The sequence below is a fragment of the Aquarana catesbeiana genome, linkage group LG04, assembly GCF_042186555.1.
Source record: "Aquarana catesbeiana isolate 2022-GZ linkage group LG04, ASM4218655v1, whole genome shotgun sequence".
Taxonomy (NCBI): domain Eukaryota; kingdom Metazoa; phylum Chordata; class Amphibia; order Anura; family Ranidae; genus Aquarana; species Aquarana catesbeiana.
The window spans coordinates 667,807,683-667,820,973 of NC_133327.1; the positions used below are offsets into that span (position 1 = coordinate 667,807,683).

Below are 13,291 nucleotides of genomic sequence, written 5' to 3' on the forward strand. Positions count from 1 at the left end.
AAACATTGGGTTTGTTTGCTGCTGCCACCCCCCCACAAATGGAGCACCAGCCGCCACTGGTATTATTGCATTTACAACATCGTGGTCCTTGTTTGACCTCCTGAAAGCGGATCCACAGACATGTCATCTCTCCCTGGCATTAGGATGGACACCACTGCTTGATTTTAACTTTGTCGGCTGCAGTAAAAATAGTGCATTTTATAGAACATGTGAGTGCAATAATTATCGATAAATTACCTAAAATGTGAGATTTATATGACAATAGTGTGTTTACACCTTTGTTTGTAGAAGTGACTCTGTTCTACCACTATACACCCCTGTATACACCCCCCGTGACTACGACAGGAAATGTAGAGCATAGGTCACATGTACTTTGTTCTGTTTTGTTGTAAATTCAATAATAACACACCAGCCGCAATTTGATCTTTTACGATAATGTTTTGTCAGCAATACGTCTATATTTTCATTTATCGTTTAACTCATCTATTAGGCCCGTAAAGTCCCTTTAGTGTTTTTTTTGCTCTTTCTACTGTTGGGATGTTGGCCTATTTTTGCCTCTGACTCTTTTCCTTCTTATTTTCCGAATACAGCTCCAGAAAGTGTAGCATGTTATCACTCACTTGAATGACTAAAGCTTGTCAGCACTGCAAAGAACACTCGTTCCCTTTTCCATCAAGTGTAACTGGAAATCTGATACCAAGTAATACCAGCATGTGCTACTGGTCATGAAATCATGAAATTCCTATTCAAAAGGTAGGGAAAACTCTTGCAAGTGTCACAGTGAGGCTAATTTAAAAGAGGGGGGGGGAAACTTACCGAAAAGTCCAACCCAATTGTTTCGTATTGCCGATGGATCTTCTCAGCCAGATCATCAAAAAGGCGTACAATGGATGGTTTTTCTAGAGACATTGCTTTACTGAGACCTGAAGAGACTATTGCTGGCCACGTCTGTACAATGCATTCCCAGTCGTGAAGGTTTGCTAGGCACACTGCACCGTGGTTCCCAAGCAGACAATACAAGGCACCCTGCAAACACAAAATGTTCTCATGTTAGACCTCATTAGCTAGATGAGTCTGGATTGCCCCACAGATAGCAGATATCTAATTTATAAACAGAGAAATAGCATCAAACGGGTTGCTATGGACATGATTTTGATGATTGAACAACAGTATTAGATACTTACACCAAGGCCTTGTTCATATGTACTAAAGCATACACCCATGCGAGGCCTGCGTTTACCCTTGCAGGGACGCACAGGTGTTCCGTGCATTCCTATGCAGGCAGTCCCATTGAGGTCAATTGGGACGCAGCAGCCGCACAGACAAAGCCGCTGCTCCCAAATTTGACATCTGTGGGGGTACGTGCTCCTTTTTATATCGGATAGAAAGTTACCGGTCGCCATTGTTTCTAGAATATTAAATATTGAGGTGCTATAATCTGATTTCTGAAATTAAGTAGATGTGGCCCCCAGTAAACATTATGTGGCCCTTTAAAGACTAATTCTCTCAGTTTGGAGCCGTGCACCCACATTGATGTTAAACTGGAAGCAGCAGCTGTGTCTGACATCAATGGGACTCAAACATTCAAAGGTGCAGCGCTAAAAACTAACAGAATGAGTCTAATAGGTATGGGGTCCAAAATAGAAAATCTTGTGAGAGATCCTCCAACGACAGATGTACAGACACTGACTGTTACCATCTGGAGTGGACCACTACATACCATGGTCGAATGCGCTGGTTACAGAATCCAACTGAGCAGCAGCACTCTTCCACCCTGAAACAGATTCCACTTCACATAGCCCTCAATAGATGTAACGTTCCTTTTTCTTTCTCTCACAAAGCAAACTATACATCAGTAGCTCTCTCAGGTTTGGTTTCCTGAGTCCCAGGCCAAGAGTCTGCATGGGGTGCAATGGAACTGCCTGCACAGTGTTGCACAAAAAACATGTGCATGCCGTTAAGGTAAAAAAGGCCCTTGCATAGGCATATTCTACAGTACACCTCATGTGAACGAGGCCTAAGAAGTATCAGAAAAAGGGAATATTTGTTTCCCCAGTGTACTGAACCTAGTGCTGGAAGACCGAAATTACAAACTTCCAGCACTTCTTAGCACTATTCATCTTAGATCCAAAAAATATTTGTTATCAAGCTTTATGAATTCCGATTTATTTTGTAAATTGGATTATTAACTATTACTGGAATTATTTCTGCTCAGAATTGAAGAATTAATTTTTTTCTTAGTTATGGATCAATGGCACTTATTAAAGACCCAGTTTGGGCATATGGAGATTACCTCAACCTCATTGAGGAACTAAAAGACACAAATACATTTTTTTTTAAAGAAAATTGATGAATGATGAGTGTTCCTGAGGACTGACAGATGTACCATTGGGTACTGGCTAATGGATAGTGTAATAGTTTATAGAAATACAATAAGAGCAAATATAACAGATGCACTTTAAAAGCAGGTAAGCTAAACATACCTAGTAACTTTTCTTTTACTTACTTGCCAATATGTTTCCTTGCTGGAGAAACACACTTCTTTGGGTGTAGAGCCTACCAGCAAAGCAGCACTTGGTGCCTGCCTGAATAGGTCCAAGTGATATCACTTGGGTGAGGCAGGGGAACAAAAGCCCTGAGTGTTGAGTTGAAACTTGCACAAGTTGAATGTACTCCTTACTTTTCCTGTTCTAAAGCAAAATTTGAATGGCTTTTAATTGATTTGTGTAATCTCTGATTGAATACTGCCCACCATAAAGAGGTAGCAAACACCAATGGGACACTTGTCACTACAGGCAAACTTATAATAAAGCTTACCTGTAGGTAAAAGGAATATCTCCTAAACATGCACCGTTTAGGAGATATTCTCTCTTTCTTCAGATGGTGATGTCAAATGACGCATGTGCTCTGAAGGAACGCCATCCCCTGAGGACGTCGATTTATGCCGAAATGCGTAGGGGTGTGGCCTACTGACAGATATCCTGTTCCCACTTTTGGGAGTCTGGGCCGCGGCCCGTGACATTACCGTGGTGCTCCCTCCTCTCTCTGTCGCCGGGCCAGTAGGAGACCGCTGGGTACCCTTACCCGCAATGGCGGCGGCAGCACCCGACAGCTGATGGAAACATCAGCTGCAGTGCTGACATCGCAGTACTCCAGGACAGGTAAGTGGCCTTTTGTTAAAAGCCAGCAGCTTTTGGGGCGGAACACCGCTTTAAGGCCAAATGCACATGGGCAGTTTGGCCCACCAGCATCAAATCCTGGAGCTTTCAGGCACCTGGGAGACTGCCTTCAGCAGCCTTTCAAAGTCTAAAAACATTATGTGCTTTCAAGTAAAACATCTGTATGTTTTCTAAAACGATAGTCACCAGGCCGTTTTAATGGCCTGCAGCAAGTAGGTGGAGCTGAGAACTCGGGTGCAAATATCTTGCTGCCAAAATCTCAAATGCTCACTAACATCAGCCCAAAAACAAAGAATATTTCAATAGACTCAACCTTAAACAAAATGTCCAAATACAAAGAGCTACATCTTTTAAATCATATTTTTTTTTTTTAAGTGACCTGTACTTGCACAATGAGAAACAAAACACTTACTTTGAACTGCTGTTGAGTGACATCATGTCTTTCTGGCCGCAGATATTCAAGCACTAGAGGAATGATGTCCCGGCAGCAGAAATTGTATGTTCCCAGAGCAGAGAAAAAAGCCTGCTGAGCTTTATTTCTGACCTGTACAACACAAAGATGACATGAATAAACCATAGAACGATGGCGGATATACACCTACTAATATCTAAGCTAGTTCATTTTCTTCAGCTGTCATCTAGACATAGATCATGGTTACCCAATCTGCCATTTTTGGCTGGGTCAGGTGACATCCTCATGTCTACAAGTAGCTGCAAAAATCACTAGCTGACTTGTTTGATAGTTTCACTCGAGACGAGCTCACGTGTCATACACATGCACGGCACAAATACAAAGCCAAGCGTTCATATGTATTCCAACTACCACAGGCTCCCAAGAGGGCTTGGATCATCTTTGCACATAAGATGGACCACCTATTTTTATGGTTACTGACAATAAATATTTATAAAATATTTAAGTTACAAGAAGGCTATCACAGCATATATTCTCTGTAATATCTAAAGCAGGGATATGCAATTAGTAGCCCTCCAGCTGTTGCAGAACAGTCCCATGAGGTATAGCAAGAATCTGACAGCCATATGCATGACACCCAGAGGCAGAGGCATAATGGGACTTGTAGCAACAGCTGGAGGTCCACTAATTGCATATCCCTGATCTAAAACATCATTGTACACTTTAAGGCTGGGTTCACACTTATGCTGATACCGAGTACCAGCGAGATATATTGCGGTGAGATTTGCATCAATACAAAATAAATGGGTGCAAATCACACTGCAAAGAATCGCATGCGATTTGAACATAATTGCGGTACAATTCCTGGCCGAATCGCTTGAGATTTCCCCCACCACTCCTGTGTGTGCGTGCGCGTATAAAAAAGGGAAGCTTATAGGGAAAGAGGGAATGTATAAATATTACTGCAACACCTGGTAAGCCTGCCTGTCTCCTTTTGCTGCAGGGCTTCCTAGTGAGATCTGACTCCTGTATTTGTGTGTAGAAAGGGAAGCGCCATCTAGTGGACAGTTTATTACAAATGTTATAACTCACATTAAGTACATATCTGGTCAAATGCAAAATCTTTGACCAGATACGTACTTAAAGCGGCGTTACATCCAAAAATGGAAATTCCGATTATCCAGTTCCTCCCCCCCTCCAGCGTTACATTTGGCACCTTTCAGAGGGGAAGCAGATACCTGTCTAATTCAGGTATTTGCTCCCACTTCCGGCAAAAGATCGCCGCAGAATCTGCGGCTATCTATGCCTTGTCCGGCGCCTCCTGCTGTTTTCTGGGAGACACACACAGGTCCCAGAAGACAGCAGGGATCAGTCAGAACGTGCAGCATGTGCACTAGGGAAACAGGCTGTGAAGCCGCAAAGCTTCACTTCCTGATTCCCTTAATTAAGATGCCGGCGGCTCCACGCGAAGCCGAGGGATGGGTTGGCTTCAGGTGAGGACATCGCGGGTGCCCTGGACAGGTAACTGTCCTTATTTTAAAGGTCAGTAGCTGCAGTATTTGTAGCTGCTGACTTTTAATTTTTTTTGCAGGCGGAACTCCACTTTAATGTGGGCTAAAACATTTTTGATAAACTGCCCACTAGATGGCACTTCTCCATCTACACACACACAGGGGTCAGATCTGACTAGGAAGCCCTGCACCATAAAGGAGACAGGCAGGCTCACCAGGATATCAATATTTATACATATATATAAAAGAAAGGCAGAATAATAAAGAATAATAAAGTGATTCTAAAAGCTCGTTTTTGCTTTTGTTTTTTGATTAAAATAACATGTCACACTTATCTGATCTGTCCAATGGTTTTGCACAGAGCAGCCCGGATCCCCCCCTTGCTCCAGAGCTGGCTCTGTGCATCAATAAGACAAACAGAGCATGGCTTAGCCCCAACCCCTGCTCCCTCAATGGCTGCAATTGGCTTTGCTCTCACGCATCGGAGATCGGGCTCAGGTAAATATTTAGGGGGCTGGGATGGAGGTGCTTGCAGAAGGTTTTATTACCTTAAAGTGGAGTTCCACCCATTTTTACAACTCTTCAGCATCCCTCACTAAACTGTGCACTGTAAACGAATTGGATATTTAAATTTTTTTTCTCAGCACCTACTGTATATCTGCTGTATTCATTTTTCACTTCCTCCTCCCATGCTGTGGCCGATTGCATCATTTCCTGTTTGCAATGCCTTCTGGGAAGGGGCGGCAACTTCCTCTGACACTGCCGTTGCTATGGAAACCTGACCTGAAACCTATTACACTGCTTGTGCTGCACTGAGCAAGTGCCAGATCTGCAAGGATGAGATCCAGGAAGAAATACAGTTTGGCTTCAGATGCCCACACTTAAGATGGCCACAGCCTGCTGTAAGTTTATAAAATAACGATGGGTTTAATTCCTCTTAAATATCTAAAACACAAGCTTGCTGTAATGCTAAATCTCTGATGTGTGTATAAAGGCAATATCTTAAATCTTCATACTTACTTGCCCGTAAGAGCTGGTGGACAGACGCAGAAGATCCCGCACCAGGTCTTGGTGGACTTTTTTGTATTCACAGCCTTCAACGGTCAACATTCTCAACTGCAAAATCATGAATTACAGGTTTAACCAATTGCCTACCAGGCCAATTCTGACATTTCTCTCCTACATGTAAAAATCATATTTTTTTCCTAGAAAATTACACAGAACTCCCAAACATTAGATATGTTTTTTTTAGCACAGACCATAGAGAATAAAATGGCGGTCGTTGCAACTTTTTATCTCGCATGGTATGTGCGCAGCAATTTTTCAAACATTTTCATGCATTTACAAAAAAAAAAAAAAAAAAAAAACGGTAACGTTAGCCAAATTTTTTTGCATAATGTGAAAGATGATCTTACGCCAAGTCAAAATTGCTCACGCTTGTGGAATGGCGCCAAACTTCGGTACTTAAAAATCCCCATAGGCAACGCTTTAAATTTTTTTACAGGTTGTATGGTTTTGAGTTACAGAGGAGGTCCTGGGCTAATGTTCTAATGTTCGTGGCGATACCTCACATGTGTGGTTTGAAAGTGGTTTACATATGTGGCCGCTACTTGCGTATGCGTTCACTTCGGGCGAGCACACGAGGACAGGGGTGCTTTTAAAAGAATAAATACATTATTGTTAATTTTACTTTTAATTTTCTAGTTTGATGCTTTCTTGTTACATTTTTTTTTTGCTCATTTTTATTCCCATTACAAGGAATGTAAACATTCCTTGTAATAGGAATAGTGCATGACAGGTCCCCTTTACAGTGAGATCTGGGGTCAATAAGTCCCCAGATCTCACTTCTCGACTGGGAAGCCTGAAATCAAAAAAGATCCTGGTTTCCCAGCCGAGGCGGCGGCATTTTTTCAAATGCAGAGGCCGGGCGTGACATCATAACATCATCTGAACAATCAGAGACTCCAGGGACCATCTGGCCCGCGGAAATCTCTATGGTCAACATCCGCCAGCGGTCGTTCCTTTTCCAGTTCGTTGATGGCAGTTGCGAGCCAGAAGAAGCAATGGAGGGCAGCGGGAGGGACAACGTCCCTTCCCACCGCCTTTAAGAACGATCAAGAGGCTGACCGCTTAAAACACACGGCCACTAACTGACAGATACTAAATACTGACCCTGACCCAAAACACTAACCCTGGCACTGACCTACATGAAACCTTGATCTAGGTATTTTATTATTTATTTATTTTTATTATTTATTTTATACACAAATTTTTTTTCTTTCTCTGCAAGGAGGAAGGAGGGCAGCACAGTGGTGTAGTGGTTAGCACATTCACTTAGCAGCAATAGGGTCGCTGGTTCAAATCCCGATCACGACACCATCTGCCTGGAATTTGCATGTTCTCCCTGTGCCTGTGTGGGTTTCCTCCGGGTACTCCGGTTTCCTCCCACACTCCAAAGACATGCTGGTAGGTTAATTAGATCCTGTTGAAAAATTGGCCAAATATGTGTATGTTGTATGTGTATGTGTTTGTAAGCGTGTCGGGACCCCATGGGGCAAGGACCACGCTATACTGCAGATGGACACCGGCATCAAAAAGCGCCCTGAGGCGATTCAGTTCACATAGGTAGCGCTATACAAGTCACTCATTCATTCAGGAATAACAAGAGATTCTATGTATCTCTCTCCTCCATTCACAGAGAAAAAAGATACAGGGGTGGGCTTCATAGTGACTGATAGCCTCTGATTGGCTATCATAGTTATCACAGTGATCACGTGACCTGGAATCGAGAATTTCAGGTCCCGTTTGTTAGTACGGGCCCTGGGGCTCTCCGTAGGACCCTGGTCTCTGTGCTGGGAGATATGCAAATATACGACCCCACGGAAAAAAGCCCAGTCCAGTGGGGACACATATTTGCATACGGTCGGCGTGAAGGGGTTAAAATTGCATATCAAACCTTTTCCATTTTTCTTTTTTAGACCAAATATTGCAGAGAAGGTGGAAATGTTTACATGACCGTGTGCAGAGGGATTTAACAGAGGAGGAGAAGGCGATGCATAGTGGGTCTTCAAACGCAGGAATTGACACCCACGTAAAGTTTAGAAATTTTTCCAGATGCATGCGTAGTTGGGTATACAAATTTAAAAAGTACGCCAAAGGGTGACGCTGGGACATAATATGGTGCGTCCAGAAATGACGACGAAGGCTGCTTCTCCCCCCCCCTCCAGCTGTCTCCGCAGCCTCGGTAAAGCAATCAGCAGAATGGCCTCATCGATTTTCAGGATGACGGGATCCATGACGGCAATCAAAAGCTCACAGATGCTTTTAGATGCACTTATGATTGTTACTGTTCAATACAACACAATCAGTTATGACCCCCAGATCACTTATGGAATATTGAGGTCAACTGATGAAGCATTCAGGCAAAATAATGATGAATTCCGATTGCTAATTACTGCAACTCTGGAACACCAAAAGTCCTGTTTTGAAATGTGTATTCTGCCCTCCCCTGGGTGAAATGTGCACAGCGTGTTCCCAGGGCAGCACAGTGACATAATGGATGGCATATCTGTCGGGCAGCACATGGGTTGTTGGGTTCGAATCCCAACGACGACACTGCATGGAGTTTGCATGATCTCCCTGTGGATTGATAGGTTTCTTCCCACCCTCCAAAGACATGCTGGTAGTTTACTTGGTCCCTATCATGTGTGTATATTATATATATTATATATATATATATACATACACACACACACACACACATATACATACACACACATATACCTGTAATACTTAAAAAAAAAAAAATTATATTTTTCTGACAGATTTATTGGGACTGTGCCCTAAAGCAGACAAATAAACTCTGACTGTCCGGACTACGTCCAAGAAATGCAGTCTCTTCCGCTGAACGAGGCTGAGAGAAAAAGGAAGGCGAAATGTCCTCAAATGTAAGGCCAATACCACCTTTGCCAAGGATGGAATAGGACGCAACACCACCTTGTCGTGGTGAAGAATTAGGTATGGTTCCCTACATGAAGGGGCAGCCAATTCCGACACCCTTCTAACCGAGGTGATGTCCATCAGGAAAGCTAGTTTGTGTGACAATAATGCCCCGTGCACACGATCGGACATTCTGACAACAAAATCCATGGATTTTTTCCGACGGATGTTGGCTCAAACTTGTCTTGCATACACACGGTCACATAAATCTTGTCGGAAATTCTGAATGTCAAGAACGCGGTGATGTACAACGATCCGAGAAAAAGGAAGTTCAATAGCCAGTGAGGCTCTTCTCCTTGATTCCGAGCATGCGTGGAACTTTGTGCGTCGGAATTGTGTACACACGATCAGAATTTACGACAACGGATTTTGTTGTCGGAAAATTTGAGATCCAGATCTCAATTTTTGTGTGACGGAAATTCGGATGGAAAACGCCTGATGGAGCCTACACACAGTCGGAAATTCCGACAACAAGCTCCCATCGAACATTTTCCGCATAAGACTAATGAAATTTCCTTGATAGGCTCAAATGGTTGTTTCCGTAACACAGACAGCACCATATTTAAGTCCCAAGGACACATAGGTGACCTAATGGGGAGTTGCCCCTGCATAAAGGTTCGGACCAGCGAATGGGAGGCTAAAGGCCTTTGGAAGAAAACTGACAAGGCCGAAATCTGACCCCTGATTGTACTCAAAGCCAATCTGATTTCCACAGCCGACTGTAGAAAAGAGGGAATTTTCCCAATCACGTATTTCCAAGGATGCTACCTTCTGGCTTCACACCAAGCAATATAAGTCTTCCAGACCTTATAACAGATCTTCCTAGTGACCGCTTTCCTGGCATTCACTAGGGTAGACATCACCGGTCCCGAGACGCCACAATCCTTTAACACCCTGGCTTCAATAGCCATATCGTCAAATTTAGAGACTAAATTGGGGTGGAATATAGGACCTTGGAGACAATAGATCGGGGCAGCGCAGAAGCGCCCATGGCCTGTCTATTGCCAATCTCACGATCTCTGGGAACCAGGACCTTCTGGGCCAGGTCAGTGCCACCAGGATGACTGGAACCCCCTCTTCCTGAATCCTGCACAACAAACATGGAAGGAGAGGGATCAGGGGGAAAACAGAAACCAGAGAGAACTGGCTCCATGGAATTGCCAGAGCATCTGCTCCGATCGCCAGGGGATCCCTTGTTCGAGACACAAGCTGATGTAGCTTGCTGTTGAACCTGGATGCCAATAAATCAACATTTGGCCATCCCCATTGCTGGCAAATTTCCCAAAACACGTTCGGGTGTGGGGACCATTCCCCCGGCACATCTGCTGGCGGCTGAGATAATCTGCCTTCCAGTTCTCTACCCCCGGGATATGGACTGCCAATAGAACCTGCACATGTCCCTCTGCCCAGACTACTATGTGGTTCACCACCTCCTGAGCTGAACGACTCCTGGTACCACCTTGGTAGCTGATATAGGCCACTGTAGTGGCATTGTCTGACTAAATCCTGAAAAGGCAGTCCTGAAGCTCCACCGTCCAGGACAGTAGGGCCAGAAGCAGCTCTGTTCTGCCCCTGACCATCTCCCCTGAGTTGTGAGCCCTCCCCAGCCAGAGAGACAGGCGTCCATGGTCAGTACTCTCCAAGACACCGGGAGGAAGGATCTACCCTTTCGCAGGTTCTGATCCTGCAACCACCAGCTTAGGCTTAAGTGCACCCGGGGAGATAAGGACATGGGGTAATCCATGGCTTGCACTCTCTTGTTCCAAGCTGGCAAAATGTCTTTTTCTATAAGCCAGGAATGGAATTGGACATAGGGAACTGTCTCTAGGAAGGACACCATCCTTCCCAGAAGACTCATACAGAGCCGAATAGAGGGTTGCCTGGGGTTCTTACCCAACGCACCTGATCCTTCAGGGCACAGATTTTTACGGGTAGCAAAAATACCCTTGCCCGGACCCTACTTAGGATCAGACCTAAATACTTCAGAGACTGAGCTGGCCTCAGGGCTGACTTTTTGGTATTTATGATCCAGCCCAGGTTTTCTAAACATCGCACTGTCCAGGCTACGCTCTGTTCTAGGGCCTGCAGAGAGTGATCGCTGAGCGGGAGGTCGTCCAAGTATCCGAGCACCAAGATTCCCTGGGCCCTTAAAAGACCCAGTACTGGTGCTAAGACCTTTGTAAACAACCGGGGTGCTGTGGCAAGCAGGAAGGGCAGAGCCACAAACTGGAAATGCCGTTCCTCCACTGCAATTCGCAGGAACCTCTGATGAGGTTGAACGATAGGTACATGTAAATATGTCCTTGATATCGATGGAGGCTATAAAAAAAAAAAAAAAAGTCTCCCATCTGGAATGAGGCTGCTACCTAGCAGACTGACTCCATCCGAAAGGACTGGATTAGTAGACACTGGTTCAGGGATCTTCGATCCAAAATGGGCCTTGTGTCCCCATTTGGTTTTTGAACCTTGAACAGGTTTGAATAAAACCCCAGGCCCCTTTCGGGTACAGGAACCTGTATAATCACTACCTGATGCACTAAATGATCTAGTGCCTGAAATAATAAGTCTCTTTTTGGAGGATCCGAAGGAAAGATGGCTCTTAGTAACCTCTGAGGAGGAAACCCCCTCAATTCCAGCTTTTAACTGCGGGATACTGTCGAGGTGACCACTCCAAATGTCCACAAAGTGAAGCAGCCTTCCCCCCACTTGATGAAGTGGGGGCGTCCCCTTAAAAGGAGGGCTTGGTGCCAGGTTTAGAAGAGTTTTGGACCCAGGGTTTCTTCTGGCCCTGCGGCTTGCCCCTGGCTCTAGCGCCCTGTTGGTGGCAGAACTGCCTTGGTGCTGAGGCACCTGAGGAAGTGTTCCCTCAAGGTTTTAAAAAGGGACACCTGGTCTTTCTCTTCACAGGAAGTAGAGAGCTCTTCCGTCTGGAAATATTTTGGATATACTTGTCCAAATCACCACCAAACAAGCGTTCCCCATAGAAGGGGAACCCTGCCAACAACTTCTTACAGGGAAGCTTGCCTGACCAGTTCTTAAGCCACAGAAGTCCGCGCATGTGTACAGGCAGGAGAGCCAAGCGAGAGACTTGCTGCATGGAATCCTTCAAGGCATCTACAGCAAAACACAGTGTTCGAGAGATATCTGTCCTGCTCTCAGCAGGATCATCCTGGTTAGGCCTGTCAGACAAGATCCTCTAAGGACTTGCAGACTCTAATTGCTGAACTGGCCAAAGAAAAGAAAGCCCTTAATAGTGACTCCAGTTTCTTGTCAGCAGGGTCCTTCAAGCCCCGTGCGTTATCCACCGTACAAGTTAAGTTCTTATTTAAGGAAGAGACTGCCACATCTATGGCTGGCATACTCCACTTCTTAACAAACTTATCCTCCATGGGATATAAAAGGGAAAACCTTTTAGGAGTAATGAAAATCCTGTCAGGATGTTCCCAATCAGCATACGCCACTTGCTTTAACAGTGGGTGCAAGGGGAAAGCCTGTGCAGCCCGAAAAGGCTTCAGGGACCCCAAAGAGGACCAGGGGGGCTCAGGAACCTCTGCAGGGGGTAACAAAGGCAGAATGAACCATCTCGATAAGAGTCTGGATCAAAAGCCTCTGACTGAGAGGCTGATACCAACTGGAAATCTTCTGGATCAGACTCATCTGTCTGGCCCTCCACAGAAGCCTTAGCAGTTAGCTCTTCCCCTTCTTAAACCTATTCCTGCTCCAAGTTAGGAGGATCAGGGGAGGGGGTTCTGTCACGCTTCTTTCCATCCTGCTAGATGGAGGCAATCATGCCAGCAATCCTGTCCTCTAACCCAGCTAGAGCTGAGGACAGATCATCCCTGGTGATAAAGGCTGAAGCAGAAGCGTTGGCAGTAGGCACAATACCAGACAGACGCAGCGGTACAGATTGCCCAGAAGCCTCTGGTCTCTCAGGGGATACAACACTAGGGGTTCGACTAGGCTCCTCAGGAGCTATTGACGACATGAATGTGCCTCTCCCTGTAGTGTTAGCCCCACTCCTCTTTTTTGAAGACATTGCAAGCCACAAAAAGCCACTAAAGAGTACCTGGGTTTAGTATTCAAACCACCCCAGAAGGGAGACCCTTTAATAGGGCTCACCAAGCCCCTATGCAACAATCCTGCTAAGAACCTTAGCTGCCAACCAACACCTGATGACTCACGTGACCCGG

At 45.1% G+C, this 13,291-nt stretch overlaps 1 protein-coding gene across 1 annotated transcript in view; it reads right to left on the bottom strand.

Moving 5' to 3' along the window:
- PSME4 (proteasome activator subunit 4) overlaps positions 1-13,291 on the bottom strand; it is a 201,664-nt gene that overhangs the window by 61,738 nt on the left and 126,635 nt on the right. Inside the window, 3 exon segments of the mRNA XM_073628566.1 lie at positions 817-1,026; positions 3,592-3,723; positions 6,123-6,218. Of these exon segments, the coding sequence (XP_073484667.1) occupies positions 817-1,026; positions 3,592-3,723; positions 6,123-6,218 (438 nt within the window).